This window comes from Argentina anserina, chromosome 6 (genome assembly GCF_933775445.1).
Source record: "Argentina anserina chromosome 6, drPotAnse1.1, whole genome shotgun sequence".
Classification (NCBI taxonomy): Eukaryota; Viridiplantae; Streptophyta; class Magnoliopsida; order Rosales; family Rosaceae; genus Argentina; species Argentina anserina.
In genome coordinates, this window is record NC_065877.1 from 34,146,298 (window position 1) to 34,165,776 (window position 19,479).

General features: G+C 41.1%; 4 protein-coding genes across 5 annotated transcripts; 2 read left to right on the forward strand and 2 right to left on the reverse strand.

The window, feature by feature from the left end:
* Positions 1–5,156: 5,156 nt before the first annotated feature.
* Positions 5,157–8,073, forward strand: LOC126798111 (ninja-family protein AFP3-like). Of its 2 annotated transcripts, XR_007672491.1 has the most exons (4): positions 5,157–6,287; positions 6,924–7,377; positions 7,530–7,786; positions 7,915–8,073. XR_007672491.1 is itself a non-coding variant. In XM_050524951.1 (3 exons), exons 1-2 carry the CDS (start codon positions 5,633–5,635, stop codon positions 7,340–7,342), a joined length of 1,074 nt encoding a protein of 357 aa, XP_050380908.1. In that variant the 5' UTR covers positions 5,157–5,632; the 3' UTR covers positions 7,343–7,377; positions 7,530–7,882. The 2 variants fall into 2 exon arrangements, 1 of the variants encoding a protein (XP_050380908.1); XM_050524951.1 differs by lacking the exon at positions 7,915–8,073 and having other exon boundaries at positions 7,530–7,882.
* A 377-nt stretch (positions 8,074–8,450) lies between these two features.
* On the reverse strand, positions 8,451–12,309 carry LOC126798092 (LRR receptor-like serine/threonine-protein kinase RPK2). Its single transcript, XM_050524929.1, has one exon. It carries the CDS (start codon positions 12,151–12,153, stop codon positions 8,758–8,760), a length of 3,396 nt encoding a protein of 1,131 aa, XP_050380886.1. The 5' UTR covers positions 12,154–12,309; the 3' UTR covers positions 8,451–8,757.
* Positions 12,310–16,040: 3,731 nt separating this feature from the next.
* Positions 16,041–17,240, reverse strand: LOC126797379 (uncharacterized). The gene is made up of 2 exons (XM_050524017.1): positions 16,444–17,240; positions 16,041–16,242 (listed from the first exon to the last, which is right to left on the reverse strand). The coding sequence occupies exons 1-2, from the start codon at positions 17,238–17,240 to the stop codon at positions 16,041–16,043; spliced, it is 999 nt and encodes a 332-aa protein (XP_050379974.1).
* Positions 17,241–18,152: 912 nt separating this feature from the next.
* Positions 18,153–19,110, forward strand: LOC126798115 (protein CHLORORESPIRATORY REDUCTION 7, chloroplastic). Its single transcript, XM_050524956.1, has 3 exons — positions 18,153–18,257; positions 18,645–18,748; positions 18,838–19,110. The coding sequence occupies exons 1-3, from the start codon at positions 18,173–18,175 to the stop codon at positions 19,108–19,110; spliced, it is 462 nt and encodes a 153-aa protein (XP_050380913.1). The 5' UTR covers positions 18,153–18,172.
* Positions 19,111–19,479: the final 369 nt, after the last annotated feature.

The following is a 19,479-nucleotide window of genomic DNA, read 5'->3' on the forward strand; positions in this document are numbered from 1 at the left end:
TCTAAATTGGAGCACTTATGTTTTGCTGTAAACCAAACATTTATGATTAGACCTCCCATCTACTATAATTATGCAAACTAAAGCTCAACTGTAACTTGTTATGTTTTTAATCATGAAGAATAATCATTGATAAGGATCACTTCTTAAGTAGTGAGATTACAATCAAAGCTCAGAGTATCACAAACACAGTCTGGAGCAAAATTAAACCAAAAACAACCCGTTCTATCCTCATACACTATAGTACCTAAACGATGAACCACATTATTGCGACTAGGAACATGTTGAATGGTCACATGAGGAAGGTTTTTCAACAATTCTTTTATGTCATCAACGATGGCTCCCTTGGACATACATTCATGATCTCTTGCTCAGACTGCTGAAATTGCTTCAAGCCAGGCTGTTTCAACAATTGTGTGCGGAACATTCATGGTTTGAAGGAGCTTTAGGCCTTCTTTGATGGCAAGCAATTCAACCTGATTAGATGATGCAACATGCACGACTGACATAGATAAAGCAGCCTTGGATTGGCCTTGATCATCCCGAAGGACACCTCCAACTCCCCAGGAGTGTGCTGTGCTAGAAAACTACCATCCACATTCAACTTAAGCTTTTCATTCTCAGGAGGCTTACACTGGTTTCACCGAAGTTGTGGGGAAGCTTCCTTTTTCTTAACACTTGAGAATTCTTGCAGCCAAAAAAATGAACTAAGCACTAGCTCACAAGCAGGATGTTATGGAGAAATTCCACTCAACTGTAAACTGTAATCTAAATTGTTTACTATTTGAGGTAGATAACCTTTACGGTTAGAATACTTTGCTTTCCAACGGGGTTTGGGAAGTTTGTTTTTCCGCTTACTTTCCTAAAACTGATCGTTCTCCGTATCCAATGGGGAAACAAACATTTCTTATAAAAACCCCCAGAAGCTATGAGAACGAAGAATACTCAACCTAAACCGCATCAGTCTCCATCCCTTAAAAAGAAAAGCAGAGGAGCTTGATACCCATTCCGAAGGCAATGATAGCTCACCGGAAATGAAGAAACAAAAAAGCACAGGCTGGAGAAGAAGAGGTCGATGATTTGGAATCATGGGTTGATGAACTGGAGAATATTTTGATCCCAGAAGCAAAATGTACTGAGTTGTTGGGATCCAACGAGCATGGATCGGACGAGTTTCACGGATCACCACGGCCAATTGATACTGCTGGAAAAGGGTTTGATTATCACGCTGATGAAATTGAGACGGTACCCGGGAAAACCTTGGAGTCGGAGAAACGAAAGATGCATGAGAAGAACACCTCTGAAGGATCGAAATCTAATAATGATCAGCAGGCTGACTTCATTAATGATAATTATCCCCCTCTAGGGATTACAGATGAATTCTGGAACAATCCGTTGGTTGCGTGTGTTTTGATGAATACCCTGCCACTGCTTGTAGTTTTGGGAGTACTAGTACTAGTACTAGTAGCTCACTCTCTTACCCGGTTTTTCCTACTGATATTGGGATTTGGGACTAAGACTACTAGTAGCAGTACTAATTACCAGCATCAATGTGACCCATGGAAGGGCCTTAGTACCGATTTTGAGAACTATTTCAGTAGAATTGGTGATAAATCTTGTATTGAGAATAATATTCCAACGGGGGATGATTTTGAACATGGGATGATGAGGATGACCACTGCTGCAAGGACACCCGGTTGCACTAGTTCTCCATTTCCTTGTCGATCCGGGAAAGGCCAGACATATCGGACGGGTTTCGAGGGGGTATACGCTAGCCAACCTTCTGTAGATCATGATCAGCAATTCATGGTGAATCCTCATCCATGCCCTAGTTCTCCATTTCCTTGTCGATCCAGGAAAGGCCAGACATATCAGACGTGTTTCGAGGGGGTATACGCTAGCCAACCTTCTGTAGATAATTGCTGATCAATTCCTGGTGAATCCTCATCCATTCACTGAAGTATTGCTGACTACCATTGGCGCCAAGGCAATATGAGTTGCATAAAAATCATGAGCTGATCACCATTGACTAATTCCAGTCCATCTCTGGTTCCTTTTTTATTGTTTCTGTGTAGTGGTTTAATTAGCTGTAATCTTGTAGTAGCTTGATTCTCCTGGACACCTTCGTTTATAGAATTTATTGATTATCTTACTGTTGGGTCCTAATTGATTAGTGTTAATCAGTCTTCAATTGGTCACAAAACCAACTTTATAGAGATGCTTTTACAAAATTTGAGATTGTCGGGCTTCCTATATGAAATATGTGCATACGTTAAAACACTTAATAGTTAATACTTGTACTTACATGATTGTTTTTCTATAAAACTTAACCCAAACATGAAATATTTCTTTACATGCTTCCATATCTAATCGAAACTAAAGTTATCGAAATATTGTAGAAATTTGCATACACACGAGACTAACATTCTCGTCGTCAGAGTTCTGACTTGAGCAAATCCTCAGACAACCGAGGGAAAAATCGAGTTTGAAACGAGTCTCCCCATTTTGGTGTAGACAGAACTTGATCATGTAAGGACACCAAGTTGCTTAATTTCTGAAATCATTCAATGACACCACAAAACTTTCTACTGAACAAGTGTTCTTAAGTACACACCACAATGGAAATTGGTCTTTTTGGTAAGTAATGTAAATGAGTTGGTAAGTAATGGAAATGAGAATTCCATGAAAATCATCATTACTCTAAAAAACAAAAACCTCTGGCCCAACAAAAAAGAGAGAAAGCGTGTGCGTACGACACGCCGTATGACATTGACATGCTTTTTCCACAGTTAAGAACTACATGTGGTATCCGAATCCTGACCCCAGATCTTCTGTCCCTCCAACTCGACTCCCCTGCTTTGCTTTGCTGTTCTTATCCACTCTCGTGCCTCCACGTCGTCGCCCTTCCCTTTCCCCGCCACGTGTTGTCCGCTCTGATAACTACCCGCCAAATACCGCCACTCAATATATTGAAAAAGAAAACTTGCAACTTGGCCCTCTTGCTCCTTAACGGGCCCCACCACGACACCACGTCACTCTCCCCTCCCATCAATCCATCACATCTTACTTTATCATATCATCTTCCTTAATCTATCATTTTTAATTAGACAATTGGACTCGATCAATCATCTTAGGATTGATATCATCATCATTTTCCAAGTTAAATTTGTGCACATCCTCTCTTGTCATGGTAAAACAAGAGACTTTGGTTACTTTTGTCTTTGCTTTGAACCTAATTGAAGGGATATGGAAGACGAGAAATTGTCGTACATAATCCACGATGATTTATATATATAAATACATTGCTGAATAAGCGAGGTCTCATATACGAGCTTTGAAAATTTGTTGATCATAAATTTTGAGTACAATTCGCTTCTTTTCGAACATTCCTGTTTTTTCTAACCATACTGTCATTCGGATTCATCAACAGTAATTTTAAAGATTTCTAAACAGATTATTAATCTATTAAAGATCCAAAATAGTGAACAACAACACGAGTAGCACAACCCCTCTCTCCAACCATATATATTTTCTAAAAAATTCACTTTCTTACAAAAAAAATTCAAGAGTCTTTGGGGAGCTCTGCAAAAGCCAGTGGAACTCTAGGGTTTAGAAAATTTTTGTTTTTCGTCCGACGATGCGTCTAGTGACACTGTCATCGGACGAGAGTTGGAGAGGGCATGCAAAAGGCCTAGTTTGGAGGTTGCGCTGGTGGTGGATCTCTAGAGGATCGTGGCTCTATTGAGTTCAAAGAGGACGTTGGCTTTTCGGGGTTGTTGTAGTTGATTTCGACGGTGATGTTATGGCGCGGCCTTTGAACGGATGGCCAGGCTTCCATTGGCTGTGGAGTTGGGTTTGTGTGGAGAGAAAAGATGAGGTTGTGACAACGATGGCGGCAATTTGTCGATTTCTTTTTTTGGTGAGTTCTTGGAGCCTCATTCCTTGATTAAATCTTGACTAGTGAAGAACGGTATCTTTGCCACATGCTTGACCGAAGGCAATCTGGCTGCGACGCGTGTTGACCGTTGGGGATCAACTCGAGGATTGGAAGGTGACAACGTATCTGATTTGATCGTTTTTCTGTGCCTATTGTCCTCTGGTGTGTTCGTGGAGGTGGGACTGGGCCTTGTTTTAGTCAAGTAGGTAGGCTTGGGGTTATGGTCCCAAGTTTGGTTTTTTTTTTTTAGGTTTTAATTATTTGGTGTTTTTCTTGTCCCTCATCTTTTGAGGAGGGTTTAGGATGTCAGTAGGTAGGGTTTGGTCGGGTCGTTGAGTGCACATGTTTAAGGTGTATATTATATCAAGAGATTATCTAAAAGTCGGTGTTTTCTAGATGTCAATGTAATGAGGAGATTGTCTATGCAAATATGCCGGAAGTTTTTGTATGTGATGTTATTATAGTGGTTCTCTTCTTGAGATTGGTGAGAGTAATTATCGACTACTTTTGGAATTGGTTTTGATTGGTTCAAGATTTGACATTCTTGACTCATGTTTATTGCGTTTGTGATAATTCAGTGTCCAATAATATTTGGTCAGACGAAATGTAAAGATTCTTGTTCTATCACTGAGCGTTCCATTTGTTATAATCTTATTTTAATTAAATATATATTTTTTCTTTTCTAAAAAAACAAATAAAATACAAAACCTAATGATTTCTAAAATGTTAAAACATCATTTAACATATCATTTATACATGTAATCATTGATCATTCATGTGTTTACGAGCTTGTCAAAACACCATTCATGGTAAATTTTACTGGTTTTACACTTGCTCAAATTCTTCTAATCACCATCATTCATCATTGTTTTAGTTAATAAGGTATTCCTATTAAAACCTGTCCATCTCCACCATACCAATTCACTTGGCGACGACAGGGACAAAAAGGGAAAAGACCAGGAACCCGAATTCCCAGGCGTCTTCCACGTGGCGGGCATTGGAGGCTATCAGGTCGCCCAGTTCGGGGAATCCAGCTCCCCTCACTCTAAATTTAAGATAGGGATAGATACTCGGCCTCCGATAGGATAGAGCGAATTGCGGCTCCCTCTCTCTCCTCTAAAATAAACGACGACATATTTTCCCTCACAAACGTGGCCGTTTCTGCATCCCTCTCCCTCCCGCAACGTGTCGCATATCCCGTCAAACCAAACACCTCGCGACGCATGTTCGGCGTGTCCTTCAGATCTGCTTCTCTATCTCCCACGTGTGCGCGCTGCATCTCTTCATGACCTCCACGTGTCCCGCCCCCAGGGGGGCCTTTCCGTCATTGACTTGCTTCCTCCTCTATTTTTCCATAGTCTCAATTTTCATTCTCCTTCCTTCCCCCCCCCCGGTTTTCTGAACGTCATTACTCTCGTCGGTTCGTTCATGTGTTCGTCGAATTCCTTCTCATTCTGCTTCATGCGTCTCGTGGGTATCTGCAACTGAAGATAGAGACGATGATGATGACGGTGATGACGTACTCCTCTCCTCTGTCGAAGCTAGGAAATATAGGGATTCTGGTGTACGATAACTATGTTATACTTCCGTGACAACAATCACAGTAGATAAGCTAAATTGATTGAATTTAGTTCGACTTTGTGTTCGGGAATTGATATTATAAGATTTTCATTCGTGGAGGTTTTTGATTTTGTTTCAATGCCGCAAACGGAGGAAGGTTGCAACAGAGCAACCCGGCCGCTTTTCACGATTCCGGCGAGTAACTTACAGGGAGATCTGTTTAGGAGAGTTGTTTCCGGCAATGATATATCACAAGAAGTCGTCGTTGACGAGCCGGTGGAAGATTCCGACGATGTTGAGCTGAGCCTGGGGCTGTCGTTGAACGGCAGGTTCGGGGTGGACCCGAGAGCTAAAGCGGGGTTGCATCTCAAACGGTCGTCTTCAATCTCGGACTTCTCGCCTGCGGCGGCGGCTTCGATGACTGCGGCCATGAGAGAGGAGGAAGCAACTACGTCTCGTGTACCGAGGCCGTTCGTGGTGCCGCTGATGAGGACGTGTTCGCTTCCGACGGAAACAGAGGATGAGTGGAGGAAGAGGAAGGAGCTGCAGAGCTTGAGGAGAATGGAGGCGAAGAGGAAGAGGTCGGAGAAGCAGCAGAGGAGTTATTCGAAGCTGCATAGGGTTCGGAGCCGTGAGAATTTTGAGGTGGATAGCAGACTAGCTGAGGCCTTTAATGTCGGCGGTTGTCCTCGGCTCCCGCCGGCACCGCCGCCGGAATCTCAGGGGACTATGGGGTCTCAGGGGAGTGGTTCTTCGGTCGTTACGGAGTCTGATAGCCAAGCAGCTGCTCAAGGTAACTCTCTTTTCATTTTACTTCAGAGTTTTTAGTTGACTATTATTATACGTTCATTATGATTTTTAACAATGAAGTAGTAGATCATTATTCTTCTAATTTTTACACGAATTCTCTGAAATTGTTTATCAGTTTAAACAGTGAAATTAGATCCTTGTTAGATCGGTCATTTTAGTTGATTTTATGGTGCATGTTATGTGAAAGATGCCCTAAATTGGATCGTATTGGGTTCATTAGTTAGTGTTCATGTGTAATTTCCTCCATATTAGTTGTTGATATGCCGTTCTGGAATCAATGGATGTTTTATATTGAGTTGGTACTTCAAGAGGTGTGTGGAACATGTCTCTTAAATCTTAAACATGTTTTTTTGGATGTACATACCATATTATGATGATTTCAACAGAATAGCGTCTGTTCCGAGTAAGCAAACTTGAGAGATTCAACCATGTAGAATGAAATGCGTTTTTGTAAAAATAAACTGTTCTTCGTATGAGCTTTTATATTACGTTTACCTCCAGTGAGGACCGATATTGTAGAAGAAAAAACTGGTCCTTATTTTCTGTTTGTCGCACAAGCTTTTATATTGTTCGGTGGTGAAGCACTTACACCCTCTACATTCTGCCTCTTGTTATGCAGTAGTGCAGAACATCACTGAAGCAAGAAGCGACTCTAATATTGAGCCATTGCCAAAGAGTGGAAAGGAACAGCTTGTCGCCCCACGGGTGACTGGGAATGCTGAAAACTTAGGGCAGTTGAATGGAGTTGTCCAAATGCAAAATCACTGCAACAAGTCTGCAAGTCCTCCAAAGGGACCTAAGGAGATTGTGAGGAATGTGTTGGAGAATATGCCTTCAGTTTTTACCAAGGGAGATGGTCCGGACGGGAGAAGAGTAGAAGGCTTTCTTTACAGGTATAAGAAGGGTGAGGAAGTGAGGATCGTATGCGTTTGTCATGGCAGCTTTCTAACTCCTGCCGAGTTTGTCAAGCATGCCGGTGGGGGAGAGGTGCCACATCCTCTTAAGCATATAGTAGTTAATCCTTCTCCCATTTTGTAGTTCTGTGCCTGACAGCCATTCAAAACGAATGCAAGGTAGTGAAGTTCCAGCTACTGTCCATTTTTTCTTTCTGGTCGTCTGGTTCTGTGGACTGGTGGCCATTTACATTGTATTTCATATCAAGGCCAGCTCATTGACGTGTTCCTTCTATCTGAATTGTCTTCCTCTTTTATCTATACATATACAGATCAAGTGGTAACCATGATCATGCAAACACGAAGCTTTGATTTGCCAGTCCTTAAATCCGAAATCAAACTTGTTTGGCAAATGAGTAAGCTAAGGTCTGCTAACTGCAGTGATATGGAAACTCATCAAGGACGTTGAACACAGAAGGGAATTGGCGAGGAATTAGATTTCGGCGCTTGGCACTTTGGCAGCACCTCCTATCTGGCAATAAATATCTTTCATCTTTGTTAAAATGCAGTGATACCTTCAGCACTTATAGTAAGTAATTAGTAAGAGTAGATCCAGCAGTGAAACCAATGGCTTTGCATACTGTATATGTTATATGATAGATGATGGCATGAAGTTTCTGATCCAGTTTCACTAAATTTATACTCTTTGAGTTGCAGGTACAAGTGTGCAACTATAAAGGTAAAAGAATAGTATATGTCCTGCTAAAATGAAAAAAAAAACTGAGGCTCTAACTTCTTAAGCAGCCGAGGATCATAGTTTACTTCGTTGTTGTATCTTGAACCGAGGGTCACGACCTACAACCCTGGAAAAGGAAAGACCTTCCATCAGTACAATGCTTGCTCCAGTAACAAGTGATCTCATACAGTATGCAATGGAATAAAATCATAGATTGAAATGCAAGAAAAATGGTCAAAAAATCAGAGGAAAACATACCTCTTGGACATGTTGACTTGCGCAGTATGTTCCATGAGCATGATTCCATTCCATGAAACGACTATTTCAATAAGTAAAGCTCAGGATCATTGTCTTCCCCACTCGGGCAGTTTGATGAACTCATCAGTATCATCCTTAGGTGCGATCACTCTCAAAAATGACCTGAGCCTTTCCACGACCAAGAACCAATGACCATCACTGACTGAGGACACATCGACGGTCAGCCAGTGCTGCTCATTGTAGACATGTTTGTTGTCCATATAATCAACTCAATGTTTTATTGAACAACAAATGTAATATACACACTTGGGACAAGGAAATAAACATCTGCATTCTTCTGCAGATCCACCATCAAGGCCCCTAATCACAGCAATATATATCAAAAACAAAAATTGGGGGTACAAGTAGTGTACAACTGCCGAACACTGTACAAGTGGGGTGACTACAGTTCTAAAGTTTAACCTAAGGCCAGTCGCCAAAGGGGGCTCGGTGCAAAAGCACAGATTACAACGGCTCCTCTTTTCTACAGATAACTAATGTTAACCAGTACAAACATCATCAGACAGCTAACATGAGGGGGGTTGAAGTTGCTTCAGCCGTCGAACAACTTGCCTCATAGTAGGCCTAGTTGAGAGAGAATCAACCGTACATACCACTGCCAAGTGTAGAACTTCTACCAAATCATCATGGGGGCCTGCATCCCACAACCCAGCTGAAAAGAATTCCTTTGCACGGCCTTGTCGAAGAAGCATACATGCCCAAGCAACGATGTTGAATCCATTTCCATATGAGGAAAAGGAAGGATCCAACACTTTCTTGTCAGAGAGCAACTCGAGAAGCACCACACCATAACTATACACATCGGATTTATCTGAAACACGACACGTCATTGCATATTCTGGGGCAACATATCCAAAAGTCCCAGCTACACCAGTTGTAGCATGGGTTTCTGAAGTTCCAAGAAGTCTGGCCAAACCAAAGTCTGATAGAAATGCATTGAAATCGTCATCCAACAAAATATTGCTGGGCTTGACATCACGATGAAGGACACGAGGTACACACTGATCATGTAGGTAGGAAAGTGCACGGGCTATATCCAAAGCGATCTTGTGAAGTATCTTCCAATCCACAGCCCTGGTAGACCTTTCCTGAATAAATTTTTCCAGATTACCACCAGGAAAATAGTTATATATAAGGAACATCTCTGTTTCACTGGCATGATAACCTAGTAAAGTGACCAGATTTGGATGTCTAAGCCTTCCCAGAGTCTTGATTTCTGCATGAAACTGTTGCACACCTTGGAACCTTCCAACTGCAAGCCGTTTTATCGCCACTAGAATTCCAGGTGCTACCTCTGCCTTATAAGTTGCTCCAAAACCTCCATTCCCAATACAGTTGCTAGCATTGAAGCTCCCCGTGGCCCGGACAACACTCTCAAAGGTCAGTGGAACGCCAAAGTTTGTGAAAACTGTAACTTCCTTTCTCGTAGGGCCTATACCTCCAGACTTCCGATTCCACCTCCGTGTATACAAAAACAGAACAACAAGAGCTAGAAGCACTAAAACAATGGCCGATGCCGATGTAATAGATGCTATTTCAATTGAATTGAAACTGCTACTGCCAGTCTTCTCAGTACTAACCAATGGTGAAGCATAAGGTTCTGAATCGCCAACTCTTCCTTGAGAAAAAGCTGGATGTTCTTGAGAAAGTGTGGGACATGAACTCAAATAGCGGTTTCCAATAGCAGTATTGCAATTCATCAGGTTATTGTTCAAAGGCAGTGAACCAGACAAGTTATTGTACGACACATTGAAGGCTGAGAGCGTGGTCACATTAGCCAAACCAGAAGGAATCTGGCCAGAGAGTTTATTGTAGTCCAGCAGAAGAACTCTCAAGCTTCGCAAGTTCACAAGATCTTTTGGTATCTCGCCAGCGAGGTTGTTCCGAGATAGCTCAAGCACATGCAAGGAGTAAAGCTGCCCCAAACTAGCAGGAATATCACCTGTAATGTTATTACCGGACAAAGAAAGGTGCTGCAGATCCCTAATCTGGCCAATATTGGTCGGAATTGGACCTTCCAACATGTTTGAACTCAAGTTAAGGCCACCAAGAGACACCAACTCTCCAAAACTAGGGGGAATGGAACCCATAATCTGATTAACAGATGCATCTAAAAACTTGAGAGATTTGCACATTTTACCAAATTCAGTTGGAATCTTCCCATCTAACCTGTTGTTGCTCACATTAACAACCAGTGAATCTAATCCCTGACACTTCCCAAACAAATTACCTGGTAATGCTCCAGTAAGCTTGTTCTCTCCAGCAAGGAATGCATAGAGAATTTTTTTCTGAAACCTCTCAGGTGCAATGGGCAGTGACGGCAGAGTGCCGGTAAAATTATTGTGCCGGAAGTTGTGAATAACTACAACATCATCGTTCTCTTTGTGCCACAGCAATGGCATTCCAGCTTGAGCTTTCGATTCGAAAAATGCTCTATAGGGAGCAGTAAAGTCGTCATCTTTGATAGAAAACTCCACCGAGGAAAAAGGACGACATGTGCTGTTGGCATATTCAGGCATTGAACCAGACAAGAAATTTCCACTGACATCAAGCATAGTCATACATGGAATCTGAACAACCTGAACAAGCTCCCCAGTAAGCTTCATAGAGCTTACGTCGAGAAAATGAAGCTTCTGGCAGCGGCTAAGCCCACTGGAGATTTCCCCATTCAAGAAATTCTGAGCCAAATTGACCATTTCCAAGTTCTCACAAGCACCCCAATCACTCGGAAAGCTGCCATCAATACTCGCCCTTGGCGCCCACAAGATCTTCAGCTTCGGAAGCCTCGTAATCTCCCTCGGCAACGCCCCTAGAAAGTAATTGAAATCATCATTCATAGAACTCAACTGCTCCAACAATGAGTCATCCGTATCATTCCCCCTCACAAGAGGAAGTGCATTATACAGCGACGACAGCACAAGGACAGACAGCATAGAACAGTTCCCAATCTCCCTCGGCAACGAACCACTCAAGCTATTCCTAGACACATCCAACACTTCCAGCTCCTGAAGCCGCCCCAGCTCCGCCGGAACCCCTTCCTCCAACATGTTCGAATACAACAACAATGTCCTCAGCTTACTACAATTCCCCAAACTAGTCGGAATCGTACTCACCAAGAAGTTCCCCGACAAGTCAAGATGCTCAAGCCTCCCGCAATTCTCTCCAATCTCACTAGGTACATACCCACTGAGCCAGTTAAACGACAAGTATACTCCCTTCAACTTTCCGACAAACCCGGGAACACTCCCATTAACTCTATTCCCAGCTAAATTCAAGATCTCTAAACTCACTGCGTTAAAGATCGGTATCTCACCCTGAATCTTATTAAACCCAAGATTCAAAACCCGCAAATTCGGGTTCACCCGACCCGGCAAAGACCCGGAAATCGAGTTCCCTTCGAGATCAAGCACCTCCAGCTTCTCCAACCCCCAAATTTCAAAAGGGACCGCACCGGCGAAGCCGTTAAACGGTAAAGACAAGACCTTGAGCTCAGTGAGATTACCAATCACAGAAGGGAGCTTCCCGACCAGCCTCCCTCCGCCGCCGCCGACACAGCTCCGGCGCCTAATCCCGAGCCCGTAAAACGGAAACTGGCCGTAATCAACGCACGTACCTCCGGTAATGTTGAGAGCCACGACGCGGGAATCGGCGCCGCAGGAGACGCCGGCCCACGCGCAGTGAGCTGCGGTGGAATTGGACGCGCCCCAGCTCGACAGCAACCCCGCCGAGTCCAAGACCGAGTTTTTGAGCTGAAGCAGCGCCGATGCGTCGGTGTCCGCCCAAGCGACGCCGTTTTGGGAGGCGAGGAAGAGTAAAAGGAGGTTGAGAAGGAGCAGCGGCGAAGTGGGTGGTGAAAAAGAGAGGGGATTGATGGCCGGAGAGGGAGAAGATCGGAGACCCATTTGGGGGAAAACGGGTCGGAGGAGGAGTTGGGAAGATCAGGACCCTCAAAACCCTAGAAAGAGTAGAGAGGGGTTTAGGACAAACCCTAGCTCTGAAATTTTTTGGGGGTGGTGTGACAATAGAGAAGAAGAAGAAGGAAAGATAGAGTTTAGGTCATTCAATTCAACTGTGGTGTTTCTTTGGAGAAGAAAACGCGTTCTTCTGTCTTTCTTTTCTCTCCTTTTTTTTTTTTGTGTATTTTGAGGGGTCTTTGTCGTCTAACTGGGCGTGGTGGGGTCCACAGGCGGTCAATAAATGCCGTCAGCCCCCGTCAATACGCTTGGTGGTTGAGAGGAGGAGGAGCGGGGTGGTGGTGGTTTGAGATTTTGGGGAGGAGGAAAAAGATTCCGGTGACACGCGGCGAGGTGGACTGGAGGCCACGTGGGATTGTGCTTCCAGAAGAGGGATGGGCCAATTGGGTTTTTTTTTTCTATTGTTTTGTTTTAATTTGGTGATGGTGAACTTAGGTGTTTCCTGAGGGGAGAGTGAGGTCCAGATGGGCAAGAGAGGTCATCTTAGGCTGTAACTGTACTCAACTCACCATTTCCCCGCCTGGCGGCTGCCCTTAGCTTTCCCACACACTTGTCATGGGTCTCTTTCGTTTTCTTGTTCCTATTTTTTTTTCGAACCAATTAGTCGAACAAATTATCTTGACTCTCCAAATTTTTTTTGTTTCATCACATTCATCTGTATATAATCTTCTTGTTTTAGTTTTAATGAATGTAGAGTCGTAGACGTTATATCTAATTATTCATCGACAAATTAGTGATGAAAATTCTCGCAATTTAGTCTTTAATTTTGCGTGAAAATTTGTACATACACAAATAAAACCTAAACAAATCGCTAGATATTTGTATTACAAAACATGTGGAATCTCATACACTCGTACTTATGCTTGATAAGTTTCTAAAGGTATTGCCCCTTAATTATTACAACTAACAATAACCAAACAAAATCTCAGTCCTAAGGAAAAATAAATACACATCCCTAAGATTCCTAACCAAATCTCACCCATTAAGATAGTTCCGGATTTGGGTCTCTGATATTGTGTGATTGTGTCCCTTCGAGCCCGAGCTGTATCACCTAGTTCATAAATCAAAGCTCCGCACCAGATTGATATGCAAGATTTTATATAAAGGGTATGAAAACTTGGGAGCAATTAATCAGAGTGCTCTATTATTTGAAATTCCAAGCTAAGCAAATATTAAAACAAGTACGATAGTGGCATAGAATGGACGCACGTATAACACAATGTTGAAAAGATCGACACCTTGTATATATTATAGAATTTCCAGGCTTTCCAAGCAAACAGACAGAGGAAGCTTTACTTGTTTTGGCATATGTAGCATAAGCACTTATCGCACACCTCATCAGAAAAGAGCAAACTTTCTTGCCTAATGATGTAGGATTGACGCAGTTGTGATGTAGTCTAAAGTTTTCTGGCTATGTTATTATCTAGAGTTTTTTTCACCAACAGTCTCTCAACTCTGGTGTACCTACCAATGTGATACCTCAACTCTTAATCGTACCAATGTGATACCCAGACTCTAGTATTGCTATCATTGAAGTACTTCCGTTAGTTTTTTTCAACTTTTCCGTTATCTTGGTGACGTGGCAAGTACGTGAGACCCACAAAGAGGGTTAAAAGACAAAATTAACCTCATCTGAGAGGAGCAATGTTTTTCCCACCCTTTACCTTGAGAAAGACACCCAACAATTCCAATTTTGGCGCCAATTTTCCCTCCCTACTCCTTAATTTGTGTCTCTTATCTAAACTAAAGAACTACCGCCAACCAGTCGACCACAATCTGATAAAACCTAGATCAATCTCATTTTCTATTTTTACCCTAGCACTTGTTAAACTAACAGAATAAATATAGAAATTTATATGGAACATCTCATTTCCACAATCTCATAAGAATATAAAAACACATAACTTAACGAAATTCAAATACATGTTTAAGTACTATTAGTTGCCACCTTTTATGTTGATCTGCCATGATTTTTGCTTGTAAGAACTAATGGTACATGTAGTTGAATTTCGTTAAGTTATGTGTTTCTATATTCTTATGAGATTGTGGAAATGAGATGTTCCATATAAATTTCTATATTTATTCTGTTAGTTTAACAAGTGCTATGGTAAAAATAGAAAATGAGATTGATCTAGGTTTTATCAGATTGTGGTCGACTGGTTGGCGGTAGTTCTTTAGTTTAGATAAGAGACACAAATTAAGGAGTAGGGAGGGAAAATTGGCGCCAAAATTGGAATTGTTGGGTGTCTTTCTCAAGGTAAAGGGTGGGAAAAACATTGCTCCTCTCAGATGAGGTTAATTTTGTCTTTTAACCCTCTTTGTGGGTCTCACGTACTTGCCACGTCACCAAGATAACGGAAAAGTTGAAAAAAACTAACGGAAGTACTTCAATGATAGCAATACTAGAGTCTGGGTATCACATTGGTACGATTAAGAGTTGAGGTATCACATTGGTAGGTACACCAGAGTTGAGGGACTGTTGGTGAAAAAAACTTATTATCTATCTGCATCTTCGAACTTGAGCTTTTTACGTTTAGGGCAAATGTTTAGAATCACTAATGATTTTGAATACGTTAAAGACCAATTTCTGCAGTTGGTTTAGTGTTAGGTAATTAACAAAGGGCGTAAGTCACTATCGGATCACATGCAATTGTTTACAACTCACAAGTTAAAACTTAAAAAATGAAGCGACATTATTAGCACAAAATGTTCATTTAGAGTTCAAACAACCAGTTTATCAAGTCTTGTCAAAAATTAAGAAAAATAGGTGGTTCATCTAAAACTTTTCCTTTTTTTTTTGACAAAATCTAAAAATTTTCTTTAAACATTATAATTTATCTTGTATTTAGAATTAATGTTATGTATTTTGTAAGCATATAATTCAATGAAAAGAGTTTTTTATATCCCTCACTTACATGTGGTTGGTATTTTCTCAACCCATAAAGAGAAGCATCTTTCCTTTTCTTTATGAGGGCCATCTATCTATTTCATGCTTGAATGCTCTGGTTGTTGGCTAGTTCTATACTTATTTTCTCTTCAATACAAACATCTGGTCTGATTGGTAATTTGAAGGCCAGAACCATGAGAATGATACAAACATGAAAAAATGGGGATCATTTTCAATTGGGTCTACCAAAAAGAAAAACCTGGCCAGCTGGGACATATAAATTTGAGAGATTTAGGACTTTGAATATTCGTAATCTGGGATTATTGGACAAGTACTAACTAAAGCATTACTTCAAATTTTGAGTTACTACTCATAAACGAAATAGATTGAGTCAATTTTATCATTTGTTTTATAGTGCTTAGAAGTATGTGAAATTCATTGAGAATAATTTACAATCTACCGGTTTTTGACTCTAAAGTCTTAATACTCTAAAATACCATAAGCGTTTGGTCTGTTCTATAAAATGCTAAATGAGTCATACTTAGCAGAACTAAAGACTAAAGAGACAATATTGAGCCGCAGAATTCAGTGTTAAAGTTCTATCTAGTATACCATAAGCTTCTGGTCTTACCTATATAATGCTAGATGCGTCACATTTAGCGGTACTAAAGAGACAATATTGAGCTGCAGAATCCAGTGGTAAAAGTTCTATCTATTTGACACATGATTCATCAATGTACAACAAGTTTCAGAGTTGGTTCCTTTTGTTTTCACCTTCTATCCCCCACATTGAAAATGTTCGTAGTTGAAGCACAGAATCTAACTCTGCAACAAAAAGATTTGGTAAGCCTCGCATACAAAAGCTAGATCATGTAATGAATCCAAGGATCATTGTCGATATCGAAAACAGTCTAGTTAGTTCCCATCACTAGCAGATGCAGCAGCAAGAAAAGCAAGACCACCAACAACTGCCGCTTTCAGTGGCCTTTAATGGTGCATTTTTTTCAGGAGGGCTTCTGGCATCTGGTTGATAATGCTGCTTCTCAGGCGCCCTCATTGCCTGCTTCTCCTCTTTTACTTGATGTAAAGGATGCTCTACATGGTAACGGTGATCATGGTGACCTACCAACCTTAAAACAAGAACAGCTCTCAGTTAGAATAGTCCATTGCTTCAGCTGATCTAATTAGTAGTAAATAGGAAAACTTCCTAGCCAGCATTATTGTATGAAATCATATATGCCTTGCATTTTCATGATCTGTATTTCTAAACAATTCCATACACATGACCACATGCATCTACCGAAATATGAAAAGAGAGTAATATGGCTTACACTGGAAATTGGAAAGATTGGTTGCTATGATTGCTCTCACTCGAACGGTGAGAAATGGTACGCCCCTTATTTTCCTCCAAAGTAGGCAGCCTAACTGTGTCTCTGGTTTCCTCGTCTTTCTCTACATTCCCTGTCACAATATTGATATCAAAGTTCTCATCCTCCGAAATTTCACTCCTAGTTTCGACGCTCTCTGTTTCCACACTGTGAGAATCAATTTCAAGTGTCTGTAAACTTGGCTTAGTCTCCAGAGTCTCAGTAACTGGCGAAAGGGGAGTTGGAGCGTTGAGGTGGATCTCATCTATCCTTCCCAGGTCTCCAGACTTGTTAAGCATGACCAAAAACTGGTCTTTTGAGAAGCTGCTATTCCCCACATGAATACTGAACAATGATTCATTGGAAGCTTCACTCCAATCCATCGCCGAGGAAGGCTTTGCGGCAAATATAGCCGGTGGGAGTCGATTTGGATCATATCCTGATGGCCGACCGCTCGCCAAGGGAATTTGAAGAGATTGTGAAGATGATTCACTGCTATAAACAGTAGTCTGTGGACTAATATCAGGTGATGGTGCAGGCGCCGGAGGCTCTATTAGGCCAGGTTTTGTAGCTTCAGTAAACAAACCAACATCGGCCTTTTCAATGTCGTATGGCTCATCCCAGTCATGCAATGATGAACGTGATGAAGAGGAGCGAGAAGAAGATGTGTAGCAGCTTGAACTCGGGCAGCGATTCACGTGATCCGAATGGAAATTAACCTTTAGGTGCTTATTACTCTCATCGCTATATGCATAAGCCATGAATACAGCGTTGAACAGATGAAAACCCTCAAACTGCATAATTGGAAGATATTGATCAACAGGTTCAAACAGGGCACTTTGAACATGGGAGAGACAAGATTATAACGTTATGAAAATGGCTTCATCACTACATTCACATAAGCTATAAGAATCAAATAGCTTTTCGCATAAATATGCATGATATATAGCATTATAAACATCTTGATTTCATGTGATAAAATAGACACAAGTCACATAAGCATTCATAGAAGTGATGGAACAACCCTGAGTTGATCATGTTACTGCAATCAACCTTCAGTATAACCTTCACGTATAACCTTACGTATAAAAAAAACAAGGAAGAAGCAGATAAATAATTTACCTATTTGAGCCTTCAAGAACCCCTTTGGATGACAAATCCAGAGCGCCAGTTGGAATATTGTTGTCTGCTAATCCCTTGTGAAGCTCAAAACTCAAAAAGAAGAAAATCCAGAAATTAATTGAAGAATGTTGATTGTTAAGATTAGGAATTGAGAAGAACTAGCTAGGATTTTGGGTGGTTTTGAGAGATGTAGAGGACCTAAAAGAAGGGGATCTTAATATTCTGTTATACTGGAGTAACTAAGTTAGCTCCAGGAACCTCCTTTACTAACTGATTAACTGACGAATTAGGTCTCTTGTAACCAAAAGGAGAACAAATAAACGAACTTAACTGCTGCAAACGGGAAAATTTGGCTTCCTTGTATTTGGGCCAGCCCAGTTCTAATAATGGGCTCTGCTCATTTTTTGGGGTAGAATCGAAGATACAATAAAATCTGAGGGTGCCAAGTGGAATGCTGCAAATCAGAGGCTCAGTTTGAGCATGTTATCTGCAAAGTTTGCTTATATATAGATTTGATACACATCATATTGGTTTTTTGTTTGGAATTTTACTATTTTGGGATTACACCAAGATGCTCAACTTTGCAAGCAAATTGGTTCCAATGGAAGGAGCTTTGGAGAAACAGTTATTCCACAGTGGAGTTCTCTCTTTCAACTGTAAGCTCTAAATCCTAATCCTAGACATTTAACACTATAACTCCATTAAATTGTACGTGTTCTAAATCGATCACTAAAACTTTGACAATTCCTGAAGTTTTTTTAGTTGTGTAGAAGGATCCTAGTTGAAATGGGTTGATAATGTCTGTATTTTTACTTACTGAACGATTTCTGGAAAATAGGAAAGGGTAGGTATACAAACTTAGAACAGATACTTAGGTAGCTGAACCTTGTGACAGTTGATGTAATTGGAGAAAGTTCAATGGCTTAGATACAGATAGTTCGGCCTGTCATTTTTATTATCAAAAAATTAACCAGAATCTGTAGCACATCATGGCATTCCAGATATCCAGCATCACTAATTAACTGTATCATACATATCTCCAGGCAAACAAGCAACAAAGCAGGAAACTCAAACAGCTTTAAACAACCTAATGACCAGCAAAGCTGAGTTCACAAGTTCTGTAGTCCATCCCCGAAATACGGTCAAGGTTGTACCTTAATTTCAGTTTTTCGTATTCAACTTACAGTTATTAGTAGTACATTTTGTTATTAAAGTTGGTCTTGCAATTTATGTCAGGTCTGTGTGGCGAGGAGGAGAAGGATCCATACTGATAGTGAAACTTATGTGTTACTGGAACCAGGGGAGGATGAGAAGTTTGTTACAGAAGAAGAGTTGAGGGTCAAGTTGAGAGGTTGGCTGGAAAACTGGCCAGCCAAGAACCTTCCTTCAGATCTTGCAAGATTCCAAAGCCTTGATGACGCTGTTACTTATTTAGTAAGGTCTGTTTGTGAACTTGAAATCCACGGTGATGTTGGTTCAGTTCAGTGGTACGAAGTTCGTTTAGAATGAAAATAGAATTAATATCCCCCAAGAATCATAAATTCTACAATTGTGGACTAAGAGATTGGAAGTTTTTTAAGCTCAGTGAACTGGGACTGTGATTTCGGTTACAGCAATCATTAGTTTGTAAACGATGACCACATTTTTCGAACTAATGGCCCTTTGGGAACTACTACAAGATCACGAAGTTTTGTAGCAAAAGGAGCAAAAATTACTTCTCAGCACTAGGTGTTCCTCAGACATTTTCAAATGCATTACAGTATTAGTAAGTTTACATATAACCTACCCGGGAAAGTGCTTCTAACAAGAGGGCTTACAACATAAATCTTGAAAGCACTTTCTACAGAGGTAAGAGGTTCCAAAAGAACTAACACACCG